The sequence below is a fragment of the Lithobates pipiens genome, unplaced genomic scaffold (assembly GCF_037356315.1).
Source record: "Lithobates pipiens isolate NorthernLeopardFrog02 unplaced genomic scaffold, aLitPip1_a1.2 Scaffold_1, whole genome shotgun sequence".
Lineage (NCBI taxonomy): Eukaryota > Metazoa > Chordata > Amphibia > Anura > Ranidae > Lithobates > Lithobates pipiens.
The window spans coordinates 138,348,067-138,365,252 of NW_027507685.1; the positions used below are offsets into that span (position 1 = coordinate 138,348,067).

General features: G+C 46.3%; 1 protein-coding gene across 1 annotated transcript in view; it reads left to right on the plus strand.

The window, feature by feature from the left end:
* The first annotated feature begins 716 nt into the window (after positions 1 to 716).
* The window catches only part of LOC143975307 (ficolin-2-like), a 66,665-nt gene continuing 50,195 nt past the window's right edge, over positions 717 to 17,186 (plus strand). Inside the window, exons 1-3 of the mRNA XM_077477582.1 lie at positions 717 to 882; positions 2,112 to 2,225; positions 8,672 to 8,716. Coding sequence (XP_077333708.1) covers positions 816 to 882; positions 2,112 to 2,225; positions 8,672 to 8,716 — 226 coding nt within the window. The 5' untranslated portion in view covers positions 717 to 815. The remainder of the gene's footprint in view (positions 883 to 2,111; positions 2,226 to 8,671; positions 8,717 to 17,186) is intronic.

Here is a 17,186-nt window from a genome sequence, read left to right on the forward strand (position 1 = left end):
ATAACGTCATCACGTTATGTACAATCAGATTTTCCGACAATTTAGTCCGACCATGTGTATGCAACATCACTTCCGGACCTCTTCCGGAATTAATCCGTCGGAATTACTCCAACGGATTTGGTTGTCGGAATCTCCGACCTTGTGTACAAGGGCTAAGAGGGTGCTAGACAAGGACAAAAGGTGAATAGAAATGAAATGAAATGTAAAATGTTACAGTTGCCACCAGCATTGGAGTAGATGGGGATGACCCCTGAGACATCTCATTCAATGATACACTTGTCTCATTTCCTACTGTGTTTTTGGGACAGGAAGTGTGGTAAAAACTCCCCAGCAGGGATATAAACAGCAGTATACAGTATAGAGGAGCTAACTTTCCATACTCTAAACTTACATCTAAAACTAGAAATAGAATTTTAACTCAAGCATTAATGTAAAAGGAGCAAAGGAGAGATTTGCTTTTCTCAAATGGTAGGGGGACTCGTAAAAAAATTGCACATAAAACCATCGAACTGTGGCCCAAGAGGCATCATACATCAAAGCTGTCAACTATTTTGGCATCTATTAAAAGCTCTATTGACTGGGAAAATACACATGACTCCAAGCCTTCATTAAAAGTGGGGTTAATTAGGAAAGTTGTGGGAAAGTTGTGGGAAAGTCACTGATTTACTGCTGTACATTGACAGGGTCTGGGAACAGAAAAAGCAGATCATACAGGGGTTATAAAAGGCATTCGAGAGAGTAGATTTAAAGGCAGGAATTCTAGCAATAGGGTTTATTTTGCAGTCTGCAAGAAGTCCAGAATTGCTGAAGATACAATGATGGATTCACTATTTTTATTTATAGCTCTGATAACACTCAGCAATGGAGAACAGTCCTGTCCAGGTAAGTTTAAAACGAACTTTTTTTAATTTGAGGCAGTTACAGGTAAACTTAATCTCTGGTCAAAGTATTACATCTAAAGAATTGGGAACGTCCATTTGTTACTGTCTAGACGACATATCATTTTCTAGGGTTCCCTGCATCCTAAACAATTGTTTTTTTCTTGTTTTGTTTTTTTCCATTAAAATTACTTTATTATCTGATGACCTTGCATGGCCAAATGGCCATAATTGGACAATGTCATTAAGCAGTTGAACCTTAGTTCATTCTCTGGACCAACTTCTTCAAAATAACAATGGTGGACTGCGTCTGCCCACTGATTGGCCACTTGTTATTTCCACCAAGAGTACATGCAGCAGGGTGACAACACAAGAGCAAACTAGAAGATTGTTGTCACACCATAATAGGAAGTGTGGCATGATCACCAATATTCTTTTATCAAAAGCTGCAGAACAGAAGGATTATAAACACATTTTTAAATTATAATAAATCTTAAATGAGATTTGAGTGATTGGGTATGGTTATTACCAGGGCTTTTTTTCAGCTGGAACTTGGTGGAATCAGTTCCACCACCTCCGGCTCAGGCCCTTTGTTCCTTGCTCACCACTACTACTTTGTTTACAAGTGACAGCTCATCTCCCAACGGCTCCCATACATCTGATCTCCTGAGTGGTTCCCACTGAGTGCAGGGTGGGGATAAGGGAGATGCAGGTGCCTGGGGTGCAGTGAAGATGCCAACTCCAATACTGGATGATCTCCCAGTGAGTAACAGAGGTGGAGCCAACTATAGTGTGCGGGGAGGTACTAGAGCAGACTAGTTGCTTTGGATTAATAAAGCAACAAAATGAAGACATGTGGAAGATGGTGGAGCTTTTAATGAGGTGGGGAGAAGATGGGGGCAGTGGAAAGGGGAAGTGTGGTTGCATGCAGAAGTCAAAGCTGAAGAGGGCCTAAAGTATGATGTGGATGGGGGATGCAGAGGTAAGTAGCTATGGAAGAAGGCTGAACTCAGCACTCTGCATGTAGGGCACTCCTGATCTCTGCACTCTGTGTGTACCCTCCATCTCTGCCCTCTGTACGTAATACTCCCCTGGTGTTTCATGTTCCTTTAGGACCTATTTTCTGAGAAAAAAAGCCCTGGTTATTATAAGACATTAGTATGAACTAAGTTGTGTGTTTTTATTTTATTTTTATTTTTTTCATGTCTATATTTTTTCCACTGTGTTATGCAGAAGTGAAAGTTGTCAGTGTTGGAGAGCTGGAAAAGCTGACAATTCTCAGGGGCTGTCCGGGTCACCCTGGACCTCCTGGACAAAAAGGAGAGATTGGTACACTAGGAGAGAAAGGTAGGTGCTGCTACTGCTGTGTTTAATTCACTATTTATATCACAGACTTAATTTATCAAACTCTATGAAATTAGAATTGTTTCTACTGGGGCTAGCAACCAGATTCTTCTAGGTGTCCTACCCAGGGCCATCTTTAAATCAGGGCAAAAGGGGCAGCTGTCCTGGGCCCTGTCATTGTTGTGGGGCCCAATGCAGTTGTCTCATACTTGCCAACCAACCTGGTTTAAATTCCCTTGAAGTTTTAGTCCCGTGCTGTGTCCCGATATCTCAGTGTGAAGTGCAGCTTCTAATGCTGTCCAGCTGTGCCCTATTGTTGTGTACAGATGACTCACCTGCAGACCCTGTGTTTACATGTAAATAACTGGCATTGGTATGTAAATAGTGACAACATTCATATGTAAATGGCCACGGACCAGCGGCATTCATATGTAAATAGAGGTGGCATTCATATGTATATCATGCCCCCTGAGTTCATACCCGCCATCACTTCTGCTGAATGCTGCCCACTAGGGGAGTTAAAGGGGCATGCTTGAAAGTCCTGTCTGCAACTGTGATCATTCAACCTAACATCAGCCTGTTCTGCAAAGATAAGCAAATTGTTGGGGAAGAGGGTAGTGTGGGGTGTGCAGAGGTAGGCAGAGAAGGAATTACAGTTTGGGGTGCACAGGTAAGCAAGGAGAGGATGTATGAAGGTAAGGAAGGAGGGTGATCAGATGAGCAGAGGAGGCAGGTAGAGTTAAAGGGGAAGGGGATTGGAGTGGAGAGGATGGGGGAGGTTTGGGGTGCAGAGGTTAGCAGGGGTTTCAGGATGCAAAGGTGTAATGAGAAGGGAGATAAAGATGTTGGTCGTGTGTAGGGAAGCCCAATCATTTCAATGGGCTGCTCTATGGGCTAGAAATCTAGGAAAAAAATCCCTAACACTTTTTCAGAATAACATGGTTGCACAGCACACGTCAGCAGATACATGAGAGTGTCATTAACAATTAATGGCACTACTGTGTATTTGCTAAAGTGCAGCATGTTTCTGTGGTGTCAGGAAAGTGATTTTGCATGCATTCTCGACACACACAAATGTGAATGCAGGCTAAATGTCTCAGTTACATTGGTGGTCAGTGTAAATCTTCTCATTACATTGGGGCTTGGGGTACAATCCTTTTATTCACACTAGTGGCCAGTGTGAAGGTCCCCATTACATTAGTGATCAGTGTAAAACCCTCCTTACATTGATGGTCAGTGTAAAACCCCTATTACATTGGTGGCTAGTGTTCAAAGTCCTCTTTATATTGGTAGTCGGTAAAAAAACATCAGCATTGCCATTGGTCACACACACACTCCCCTCCCCCCAGGACTGACACTGATCCCTAGAAGTTTTCTGTCTATTCATGGGTCCCCTCACCACCCCTGTCCATGGTGTTCAGGCAGGTGGAGAGCGAAATTACATGGTGGGGGGGGGCAAAAAAATTATTGCCCGGGGTCCAATCAATATTAAAGATGGCCCTGGTCCTACCCTATAGATGGCATTGGTTGTTTTGTGTGTGTGTGTGTGTATGTGTGTGTGTGTGTGTGTGTGTGTGTGGTGGAGGGTAGTGATGGACGAACTTCCGACGGGACGTTTCGCGAACGCGAAACGCGAACGGACACAAACGTTCGCGAAAACGACCGTTCGCCGCGGGCTCCATTGACTTCAATGGGAGGCGAATTTCGCAAACCTTTAGGTCGAATTTGCGGCCACGGGGTAATTATTAGGGGGTAGCACGTAGTCCCACCACCTGGACAATAGCATAATACATGTATGAGGTGAATTTGGGATCGATAACTACAAGCATTTTTTTTTATTTGGGAAATTGTTCTGACAATTCAGGACTATGGAGCTAATGAAGGCAATGGAGGAGAGGGAAGGTCAGGGACCAGGGTAGGCAAACAAGAGGGTGCAGGAGATACAGAGCACTGACAGCAGCACCGTAATACAGAGCACTGACATCAGCACCGTGACATACAGCGCTGACAGCAGCTCCGTGACATACAGCGCTGACAGCAGCTCCGTGACATACAGCGCTGACAGCAGCTCCGTGACATACAGCGCTGACAGCAGCTCCGTGACATACAGCGCTGACAGCAGCTCCGTGACATACAGCGCTGACAGCAGCACCGTGACATACAGCGCTGACAGCAGCTCCGTGACATACAGCGCTGACAGCAGCTCCGTGACATACAGCGCTGACAGCAGCTCCGTGACATACAGCACTGACAGCAGCTCCGTGACATACAGCGCTGACAGCAGCTCCGTGACATACAGCGCTGACAGCAGCACCGTGACATACAGCGCTGACAGCAGCTCCGTGACATACAGCGCTGACAGCAGCTCCGTGACATACAGCGCTGACAGCAGCTCCGTGACATACAGCGCTGACAGCAGCTCCGTGACATACAGCGCTGACAGCAGCTCCGTGACATACAGCGCTGACAGCAGCTCCGTGACATACAGCGCTGACAGCAGCTCCGTGACATACAGCGCTGACAGCAGCACCGTAAGCAGCCCCAGGAGGAAGTCAGCACAGCACAGGGATGGTGTGATCCCCTCATAATAAGAACCCCCAGGAGGAAGTCAGCACAGCACAGGGATGGTGGGAGCCCCTCATAATAAGAACCCCCAGGAGGAAGTCAGCACAGCACAGGGATGGTGGGAACCCCTCATAATAAGCAGCCCCAGTAGAAATATGACACCGCTCAACCTCTTCAAAGAGGAGGGTAGGGGCATATAGTACGGTGTGCTTTTTTGGGTCAGGGAAGTGAGCCAAATGAATTAAGAAGGTCTGTGTGCTTGATTCCAAAAATTGTTTATAGACATATACATGGTCTACTGATCACATGTGTTGAATTCCTCCGAGATCCATGCCTCATTCATTTTTAGAAATGTGAGGTAGTTAACACTGTCGTGAGCTAGGCGAGTACGCTTATCGGTCACAATCCCCCCTGCTGCGCTGAACGTCCTTTCGGACAGGACACTGGATGAGGGGCAAGCCAACAGTTCGATTGCAAATTGGGCAAGCTCTGGCCAGAGGTCAAGCCTGCCCACCCAGTAGTCTAGGGGTTCATCACTCCTCAGAGCGTCCACATCGGCCGTTAACCCAATGTAGTCGGACACCTGACGGTCTAGGCGTTCCCTGATGCTGGATCCGGATGACACCTGTCGATGGGTCGGCTGAAAGAATGACCTCATATCCGAAGTCACCAACACATCTTCAAACCGGCCTCTTCTTGCAGGCGCTGTTGGATTGGTACCCGCAAATCCTTCTCTGGGAGTGGGAATTGCTCCTCTGCCAGCGCACGCAAAAGCAGAATGCAGCATTTCTCGAAGCAAGGCCTGGAAGTGCTGCATTCTGACAGCCCTCTGCGACGGCGGTAACATTTCCGCCATTTTGTGTTTGTACCGGGGATCTAAGTACGTTGCCACCCAGTACTGGTCCTTGACCCTCATGCTTTTTATACGGGGGTCCCTATTAAAACACTGGAGCATGAAGGCCCCCATTTGCACTCAAGCGGAAGGTATGTGGTGGTGGTGGTGTTGTTGGTGGTAGTGTCTTTGGGGGTGCACATAGCAGAGAGTGAAGAAGAGGGTGCAGATCGAGAGGATGAGGAGGGTGCAGAAGAATAAGGCTGAGTGAGCCACTCAACCAAGTCTGGTGCGTCCTTTAAAGTAATTGAACGCACCTTCTGCAACTTCCCACTTTGGCTCAAGGCTGTTGCTCCTGCCCTACCCCTACCACCCCTGCGGAAGGGCCTGCCTCTTCCTCTGCCTGTCATTTTTTAAATCACCCTGTGACAAAACTCTTAGTCCCTATACCGCTGAAGGACTGCTGCAGTATAGGGCAGCGGTCAGCAGTAGTGCACGTCAACCCTATGTATTGTGGACCGATAGCGGTCCTTACAGAACAGCAGACTGTACTGCACTCAGGCCTATGTACCGTAGCACCCTATACCAAGTTACCAGTCCTTATAAAAACTTTTGTGGACCAAGCAGGTTGTGTGTTAGTGTTTAGCAGACTGTGCGTCAGTCCCTATACCGCTGAAGGACTGCTGCAGTATAGGGCAGCGGTCAGCAGTAGTGCACGGCAACCCTATGTATTGTGGACCGATAGCGGTCCTTACAGAACAGCAGACTGTAACGCACTCAGGCCTATGTACCGTAGCACCCTATACCAAGTTACCAGTCCTTATAAGAACTTTTGTGGACCAAGCAGGTTGTGTGTTAGTGATTAGCAGACTGTACGTCAGTCCCTATACCAATGAAGGACTGCTGCAGTATAGGGCAGCGGTCAGCAGTAGTGCACGGCAACCCTATGTATTGTGGACCGATAGCGGTCCTTACAGAACAGCAGACTGTACTGCACTCAGGCCTATGTACCGTAGCACCCTATACCAAGTTACCAGTCCTTATAAAAACTTTTGTGGACCAAGCAGGTTGTGTGTTAGTGTTTAGCAGACTGTGCGTCAGTCCCTATACCGCTGAAGGACTGCTGCAGTATAGGGCAGCGGTCAGCAGTAGTGCACGGCAACCCTATGTATTGTGGACCGATAGCGGTCCTTACAGAACAGCAGACTGTAACGCACTCAGGCCTATGTACCGTAGCACCCTATACCAAGTTACCAGTCCTTATAAGAACTTTTGTGGACCAAGCAGGTTGTGTGTTAGTGATTAGCAGACTGTACGTCAGTCCCTATACCAATGAAGGACTGCTGCAGTATAGGGCAGCGGTCAGCAGTAGTGCACGGCAACCCTATGTATTGTGGACCGATAGCGGTCCTTACAGAACAGCAGACTGTACTGCACTCAGGCCTATGTACCGTAGCACCCTATACCAAGTTACCAGTCCTTATAAGAACTTTTGTGGACCAAGCAGGTTGTGTATTAGTGTTTAGCAGACTGTGCGTCAGTCCCTATACCGCTGAAGGACTGCTGCAGTATAGGGCAGCGGTCAGCAGTAGTGCACGGCAACCCTATGTATTGTGGACCGATAGCAGTCCTTACAGAACAGCAGACTGTACTGCACTCAGGCCTATGTACCGTAGCACCCTATACCAAGTTACCAGTCCTTATAAAAACTTTTGTGGACCAAGCAGGTTGTGTGTTAGTGTTTAGCAGACTGTGCGTCAGTCCCTATACCGCTGAAGGACTGCTGCAGTATAGGGCAGCGGTCAGCAGTAGTGCACGTCAACCCTATGTATTGTGGACCGATAGCGGTCCTTACAGAACAGCAGACTGTAACGCACTCAGGCCTATGTACCGTAGCACCCTATACCAAGTTACCAGTCCTTATAAGAACTTTTGTGGACCAAGCAGGTTGTGTATTAGTGTTTAGCAGACTGTGCGTCAGTCCCTATACCGCTGAAGGACTGCTGCAGTATAGGGCAGCGGTCAGCAGTAGTGCACGGCAACCCTATGTATTGTGGACCGATAGCGGTCCTTACAGAACAGCAGACTGTACCGCACCCAAGCCTATGTACCGTAGCACCCTAGACAGACCAAGTTACCAGTCCTGATAAAGAGCTTTGTGGAACAAGTGAGTTGTGAATGATTAGCAGACTGCAGCAGAAGGGCAGCAGTCAAGTATAATATTCTTTCTATATTTGGAAGAAAGAATATTATACGTGTACAAGCCTATTACCGTACCACTGATACCAGTCCTGAAAAGAACCTTTGTGGAACTAATAGTAACAGCAAGTCTTTAAAATTATCCTCACTGCCTGACACACTGCTTCCTGCCTGTCCCTATACAAATTGGCAAAAAAGAGTAGGCTGGAACGATTAGCTGGAATAGCTCTTTTGTGGACCTGATAGTAACAGCTAATGATGATGATGATGATGATGATGAAGAAAGACTAATCTGGCTGAGCTGTCCCTAAAATAGCAGCATACAGCGCTCTGTCCCTTTATCTAAACTGACAAAAGAAACTCAGGCTGCTGACCTAACACCTATACCAGTCCTGAAAAGAACTTTTGTGTACCAAATAGCTAGCGTTTTCTCTGTCCCTACTCCACACAGGATCCTTTCCCTACAGTGACAGAAGAAAGAATGTAAAATGGCCACCGGATCGGGTGTATTTATAGGTTAGGGGGAATGTCCAAGTGTCCATGAGCTGTCATGTCTCAATTGGTTGTCCTGTAACACATGATAAACGTGTCACGAAAGGTTAAAGTTCTTGTATACATTAAACACGTAAGTCCGCCGGGGCGAACGACGGAAAAAGGCGTTCGAACCCGCGGACGGCGAAAGTCGGAAATTCGCCGCGAAACGACCGCCGGGCGAAACGTTCGTCCATCACTAGTGGAGGGGTTATGGGCTTGTTTTAAATTAGTATTGCTACAGTATATGTATTGTTTGTAGAGAATTTGTAAGACAATTTCACTGAATTTAGTTTGTCCCATTTTTGGCCATTCATTCTAGGTCAGCAGGGTTCAACCGGGAAAATAGGACCTCCTGGTGTACAAGGTTGGTATAGTGTAATTCATTTAAAAATAAAAGTATATGTATAGCCAAACTTATTTTATATTATTTCTGCATGGAGGTGGGTAAAACCCCTGCTAGTTAATTTTTTGCTGTTTGTGTACCATTGGCCAAATTTCCCTTCTCTTCCCGTGTCAGCGACACAATAGGAAGTAAGAGCAAATCTCCCCAAAGTGAGTAGAATTATTCTCTTATGCCGCATACACACGGTCAGACTTTGCATTGTGCAAAACTCCGTCTGCATTTCTGATGGAAAAATTTAGAACAGGCTCTCAATCTCAAGTCTGTCAGAAATGCCGACAGAAAAAGTCCTTTTTCCATCTGAAATTCTGGCCGTGTGTACGAGGCATTAGGCTAGAGATTGTGGCGATTGACCAGCTCTCTATGGAGCCGGTTCACACATCTCTGCAGCTCCGGTGTGAATTGCACAGGAGCCCTGTGAGTCTTTTGGTCCGTTTCAGGTACAAATTCAGCCGAAAATTCAGGTGGAAATTGGACCTGAAGCAGTGAATGGAGACACACCAGACCGAACTCTTGCTGTGAGCTTCTGCATGTTCTAGTGCAGACTTTCTCAACCTTTTCAACATGGAGGAACACTTGAAATAACCTTTTGGTCTCAGGGAACCTCTGTTAAAAATGTCTATATCTACAACCTATGATACATTGGTGTGATGGTCAGTGGAAGAGTGCTTCTTACCTCTTTGGTCTTCTGGAAGAATCCACCAAACACAGATAGCTAAAAAGATCATTGGTGTCACTGGGAACTTACCTGAGAGGCAAAAATTGGTCATTGTTCAAGGCAACCATTGGAGGAACCCTAGGATTCCACGGAACCCTGGTTGAGAAACCCTGTTATAGCATGAACCCAGCCTTAAGCTGGCCATACATAGTGTTTCTTTCTTTGTTCAGCCAGCAGACTGAGTAAAAAAAATAACAGATTCCTCCATCTACACAAACAAGTAGGATGGAGGAATCCTAAATCCCCCCTTGCTACTGTCAGAATACAATGATCAGCAGCTGTGACTGACTGGCAATTTGGAAAATGGAAATTTCTCCTGCATGTCCTATCAACAGAAGTTAATCAAACAACCAATTTTCTGTTGAGGGGGGATCAAAATTCATCCAAACCCTGTTATATTGGCTGAATTTCAAGTGTTTGGCCAGTTTTCCCCAATGAAAGATTTCCCTTTCCCTGTTCTGGGGACAGCTCTTAAAGCGGAGGTCCACCCTAAAGTGGACCTTCCGCTCATTGGAATCTTCCCCCCCTCCGGCGCCACAATTGGCACCTTTCAGGGGGGAGGGGGGTGCATGTACCTGTACAGTACAGGTATCTGCACCCACTTCCGGTGGAGATTCTGCAGAAGGTACGCCCCTTTCCGCAGAATCTAAGCCCCTTTCCGAAAGTCCCCCGTTACAGACAGAAATATTCAAGTCCGCGAACGCGGCGCATAACGTCATTACAGCAAAAAAAAGATAAAAGAGAAAACATGACATGTATATCACGAAATTTACATAGCATTAAGCATAATGTTAGCGCACTTTCGGTTAGAACAAGGGAGCAAATTGACGTGTTCAATAATATGATATCTAGTAAGAGGGAGAAGAACCCCCCACCCAACACCAACGTGAAACAGCAAACCTGCGATGTTGGGGTAGGGGAAAACGCAGGACATGAAGAATTGTCAGTAGACAGGCCTTGTTCATGGCGCAAGGAACACAGTTAAACAGTTTGTAGCCATAGGCTAAGAAGAAAGAGAAGAGGGCGAGACAGAGTAGGAAGAAAGAGGGTAGCATGAGATAGGGGGACAGAGAGGGAGAGAGGGAGTCAGTGTCGGTGGGACCACACGGGGCCCCAAATAGCCATCAGACTAACTAATTGCAGGGTAGGCTGAGTTTATGGTACAAGGAGATTTGTATCAAAGTCTAGAGGAAGGAAGTTATCTACCCATAGGGTCCAAATTCGAGAATGTTGAGGGACACGATCTAGTAACGTTGCCTCAATCTTGCTATGAATCATAGCTCGGGTTACTCTGTGTTTAGTTTCAGTTATATGTAGGTTCGGGGTCTTCCAGGCTTTGGCGATGGTCTGTTTCGCAGCCGTAGTCAATTGAAGGAGAAGACGGCATTGTGATTTGGTGTAGTGTCCCGGTATATGATTTAAAAGTGCTAGGGCCGGGTCAGGAGCTAGGGTATCATGAAGTAATGTGGAAGCTATTTGAAACACTGCTAACCAGAATTGTTGTACTATCGGGCATGTCCACCATATATGAGCATGTGTACCCCTTTCTCCACAGCCTCGGAAACATAACGGAGAGTAATTTGGTAGAAATTTGAAGATCCTAGCAGGGACCAGATACCACCGCATGAGCACTTTATAATTAGCCTCCAGAGCTACTATGTTTTGGGTGGATGATTTGGTCTTGGCCCACACTTGGGACCAGTCCTCCGCATCAAGAGTCAGTTGCAAGTCCTTGGACCACTGCGCAGCATAGGAAGGAAGGGCGGTTGAAGAATTGGTTAGGTGAGCATAGATGGTTGAGATGGTACCCGGAGCGTGAGGATTCGAGGAGCATGTTTTTTCAGAGAAAGACATATTGGTAAGGGAGGAGCAAGAGCCAATTGTTGTCTTGACGAAGTGGGCTATTTGGAGGTACCGGAAGGCTTCAGTTGGGGGTAAACCGTTTTGGGTCTGAAGAACCGAGAAAGATTTAAGAGAGGTACTAGTAACGAGATCAAGTATTCTGTGGATGTAGTTAGCCCGAAAAAGAGCAGTTGGATCACCAGTCAATTTTACACCCAAGTATGGAAGTGTAGAAGCGGACCAGAGAAAGGGGAAGCTACTTTGTACATGGGCCAATTCCAAGGGCGGGAGAGACACATTTAAAGCTTTAGACTTCTGTTGGTTAACTTCTAGGCCTGAAATAATTGCGAATTTATCTAAAATAGAGATGAGATTCGGAAGGGTTGTTTGGGGGGAGGTCACGAAAAGGAGCATCGTCAGCAAATAAACAAATTTTATGGGAGGTGGAAGCTACTTCAAGTCCTTTTATGTCTGGACAAGTTCTGATTAAGGCAGCGAGGGGCTCAATAGTCAAAGCAAAAATAAGGGGAGAAAGGGGACAGCCCTGTCTAGTCCCTCTTTCTATGGGAAAAGTATCCGAGCGGAAACCCAAGTATTTTATATAGGCTTGTGGTTGGTTGTAAAGAGCGTTCACCCATTGTAGGAAGTGTGGGCCGAAACCCCAGCGCTTGAGGATATAGTCCAGGTAAGGCCAGGACACCGTGTCAAAGGCTTTTCTAATATCAAGGGATAGCAGGTGCATCGGGATTTTGCGGGTCTTGGCTAGGTGCTGGAGTAAGACAACCCGTCTGATGTTGTCACTGGCTTGACGTCGGGGCATGAAACCCACCTGGTCTTTATTGATCAACCTGCCAATCAGTGGGTTAAGACGAAGGGCTACAATTTTGGCTAGGAGCTTAATGTCCAGATTTAGTAAAGAGATAGGTCGGAAATTAGACCATAGGGAATTATCAGTGTTGGGTTTGGGTATCATGGCTATTATAGCTGTCAGGGTGTCTCAGCCAAATGTCTGGTTCTGCAGCAGGGCATTAAAGGATTTACAAAGAAGAGGAGTCAGAATGGGGGCAAATTTTTTGTAGTATGTGGCAGAGAGTCCATCTGGGCCAGGTCTCTTGTGTGACTTGAGGGTCTTAATAGCTGCAAGTATTTCCTCCGACTTAATGGGCGCCTCTAGGGATTCCCTGTCGGAGACAGTCACAGAGGGCAGGGAGAGGTCTTGAAATAGCCGGTCAGCCGCTTGTAGAGAGAAAGTAGATTTAGCCTTATATAAGGTTTCAAGACGATTGCGGAATTCCCGGAGTACCTTAACGGGATTACTTGTGTAAGCATGCTTACCTATTTTGAGTCTAATGGGGATCTGGGTTCTATCAGGGCGTCTAAGGCGCATAGCCAATAACGTATCCGGCCTATTAGCTTTCATATAAAGAGTGTGATTGGACCTACGGATAGCCTTGTTAGCCGATTCAGCCAGCAGCAGGTCCAACTCAACTCTAGATTTTTCCATTGCCAGTCTGTTGTGTTCCGTTGGGGAGGACTGGAACCGTAGGAAGACCTGGTGGAATTTCTGTTCCAGCCCAGCCAGTTGGAGTTTTTTATCTCTCTTGAGATGCGTGGATACTGAGATACAAGTGCCCCTAATCACCGATTTATGTGCTTCCCAGAGTAAGGTAGGGGAGATATCAGGAGTGGAGTTATTTCGTATATAGTCCTTAAGGGCCACTTGAATATCTAGTAGGAAAGATTGATTGGTGAGGTGGGCTTCGTTGATACACCATGAGCGATCTTTAGATTGTGGAATCAGGGAAGCTATAGAGGTTATTACTGCGCAGTGGTCCGACCACGGTATGGGATGAATAGAGGAATCAATCAAAATCGGGGATGATGCAACTGAAAGAAAGATGTGATCAATTCTGGAGAAGGAGTTATGGGGATAAGAATAGAAAGTGTAATTTTTCCTAGACGGGTGGCATTCACGCCAGGTGTAAAGCAAAGAGGCTTGCTGAAGCAGTTTCCGAAACCGTAGGGAAGGGGCGTACTGTTCAGGAGCATATGGGGACTTGTCTAAATGAGGTTGCAGGACTAGGTTGGAATCACCACATAAAATCAGGGTGCCCTTACAATGGGTCCGTAGGACCTGGAGTAGATGTGAAAAGAAGGGGGTGGGATTGTTATTAGGGGCATAATAGGAGACCAAAGTAGTTTCTACATCTTGAAGTAGGCCCACTAGAATAATATAGCGCCCTTCAGGGTCTTTAATTTCTGAGATTACCGAAAAGGGGAGGGTGTGATGGATAGCAATCAGTACACCACGTTGTTTCGTGGGTGCGGATGCAGTAAAAACTTGAGGGTATCGGGAGTTAAAATATTTTGGAGTTGTGTTAGAGGAAAAATGGGTTTCCTGAAGAGCCACAATGCCGGCCTTCAGGGACGCGAAAGTCTGGAAAGCCTTGACCCGTTTGTTGGGGGAGTTTAAGCCCTTAACATTCAGTGAAAGTATATTTATGGGGGCCATCGAGAGGGTAATGGGGAAATACTAAGGGGCATCTCCAGGACCCCGCTGTCCCACCGACATATGACAGAAGGGGAAAGAAAGGAAGAAGAAAAGAAGAATAGAGAAGTGGAAAGAGAGAAGTTGGATTTGTAGGGCAAGGACAAAGGTACCTTATGGTGGGGAAAACAGAAATCTGTCGCCCGACCAAATAGTGCGCAGACTCCCCAGCCGGCCAACCAGCTGAAGGGCGTGTACACCATACTATAGGGAAGCGATGACAGCTTCCCGCCACAAACGGGATATTAGAAATCAAGTCTAAAAAGTCATAAAACGGTAATGAGGCGTCACACTGGTAAAACAAATAGTATCAAGCTATGAGCAATCGTGGGACTAGCTAAGCAGTCTTACAAACAAACTCACTACGCAGTCAAAATAATCAAATACTGATTAAAGGAACAAAGTGGTTAGACCATGTAACAGTACATATATAACAGGAACAAATAAACAAAAATAAAAAATAAAATCAGGAAATAATAAGGTTCGAGTCTGTGCAACCCCAGAGGGTGATAGGGGACTGCATGGGCTCCCCCCTAAACATACAAAAAAAAAGGGGGGAAGGCCCATCACAGGACAGTCTCCTTGGTCCTTGGTTAAGAGGTTAGGCAAAGATATAATAAATGAAGCAAGGCCTCATGCCAAGGTACCTCCAGTAGCACTCAGTAGAAGAGTAGATAGCAGGATTCAGCGAGGTGAGTATAACGAACGGTCTGTTGCGACATCTCGAGGTGGACGAGCTGGGGTCCCTTTACGTACGGAGGAAGGGGCCGGTGGAGGTCTTCTCGGGGTTGCGGTGCAGGGATGAGTCGAGGTCCGGGCTGGGGTGCGAGGTAAGGCCGTCTCTGAGGGTTGAGACGGGACAGCCAGACGCAGGGATTCCAGGAGACTCTGGAGAGCTTCAGGTGAGGCACAGGAGTGTTGCTGCCCTTGGTACGAAAACTGCAGGGCGAAGGGGAAACGCCATGTGTATTTCACCTGGTGTTGTTGCAGAATCTGCAGCTGTGGTTTCATCGCACAGCGTTTTGCAATCGTTAAAGGGGCTAAATCGGAGAAGAGTTGATACGTATGACCTTGAAAGAGAAGGTTGTCCTTATTACGTGCAGCAGTCAGTAATTGCTCCTTGGTGCGGAAAAAATGACGTTTAATTATGATATCCCGCGGAGGGCCATCAGGTTGCCGACGGGTGAGGGCCCTATGAATCCGATCGAATTCCAAGGTGACAGTTCGGTATGGAAGGTGACAGTTCCTGGAAGAGGGCCATAGTAAAAGATTGTATATCATCAATCACTTCTGGTATGCCTCGCAAGCACAGATTGGATCTGCGGGAGCGATTCTCCGTGCCCTCTAGGCGAGAGAGAAGGGTAGAATTCTCATCGCGTATGGCCGCCTGTTCCCGGGCCTGCTCCTGTAGTGTAAGTTCGATATCGTCCACTCTAGATTCCAGATCTGACGTACGTTGGCCCAATTCCCTGATTTCCCTGGTTAGCTTATTGGTTATCTGGTCAGAGGTGGATTTGAGGGCCTTATGGAGCATGGTCTCCATCAGGGATAAAAAGTCCACCTGAGACATACCTGTTAGAAAAGTTTTAAATGTTTATTGTGTGACTATTAGAAAAACAATAGTCCTGAGACTAATTTGTTAAAAAAGCTTACTTCTGAGCACATTATTGTATTAACTCATTGTATTGTTTTGTCCTAATTAACTCCATAGTAAGTAGGATGATTAGATTTAACTAAATATGATAGCCTAAGAACGTACGGAACATGGATAGCTAATAAAGGTACTAGTTCGTACCATGACAACGTTATTTATGTTCCCTCAGCCAATAGAAGCATAGAGATGTTATTCTTGTGGGGTATGTGAAGGCCGGACACTTTCTTTTGTTGAGACTTTTTTCCTGCAGCTTGTCCTGTAAGCATGTCTCCCTGTTGTGGGCCACATCAGAAATAAATTGTTTGCTTCTCAAGAACACCTGGAGTTTTTACTGATCACAAGGGAAGTTCCTAACATTTTTGGTCTTTCGAGCTGGAAGCAACACGCTGGTTTTCAGATCAGACTGCCCCGACAAAACTTCGGTGAGTATTGGACTTTGAAGCTCACCAAACGCTTAAAAGTCCCCCCAATCAATGTTATTTGGTGAAAAAGGGGCAGGGTGCAAAAAGATATGGATTCCACTGTCTGTTTCCGAACCTTGTGTGATCCAGTCCAGGTGTTTGAGAGGTACAGTGGTGTGAAAAAGTGTTTGCCCCTTCCTCATTTCCTGTTCCTTTGCATGTTTGTGACACTTAAGTGTTTCGGAACATCAAACCAATTTAAACAATAGTCAAGGACAACACAAGTAAACACAAAATGCAATTTATAAATGAAGGTGTTTATTATTAAAGGTGAAAAAAAATCCAAACTATCATGGCCCTGTGTGAAAAAGTGATTGCCCCCTAAACCTAATAACTGGTTGGGCCAACCTTAGCAGCAACAACTGCAGCAACAACTGCAACCAAGCGTTTGCGATAACGTGCAATGAGGCTTTTACAGCGTCCTGGAGGAATTTTGGCCCACTCATCTTTGCAGAATTGTCCTAATTCAGTTACATTAGAGGGTTTTCGAGCATGAACGGCCTTTTTAAGGTCATACCACAACATCTCAATAGGATTCAGGTCAGGACTTTGGCTAGGCCACTCCAAAGTCTTCATTTTGTTTTTCTTCAGCCATTCGGTGGTGGACTTGCTGGTGTGTTTAGGATCATTTTCCTGCTGCAGAACCCAAGTTCGTTTCAGCTTGAGTACACGAACAGATGGTCAGACATTCTCCTTCAGGATCTCTTGGTAGACAGCAGAATTCATAGTTCCTTTTATCACGGCAAGTCTTCCAGGTCCTGAAGCAGCAAAACAGCCCCAGACCATCACACTACCACCACCATATTTTACTGTTGGTATAATGTTCTTTTTATGAAATGCAGTGTTCCTTCTACGCCAAATATACTTGGACACACACCTTCCAAAGAGTTCCACTTTTGTCTCATCGGTCCACAGAATGTTGTCCCAAAAGTCTTGGGGATCATCAAGATGTGTTGTGGAGAAATTGAGACGAGCTTTGATGTTCTTTTTGCTCAGCAGTGGTTTTCTCCTTGGAACTCTGCCATGCAGGCCATTTTTGCCCAGTCTTTTCCTGATGGTGGAGGCATGAACGCTGACCTTAACTGAGGCAAGTGAGGCCTTCAGTTCCTTGGACATTGTTGTGGGGTCTTTTGTGACCTCTTGGATGAGTCGTCGCTGCGCTCTTGGGGTAATTTTGGGCGGCCGGCCACTCCTGGGAAGGTTCACCACTG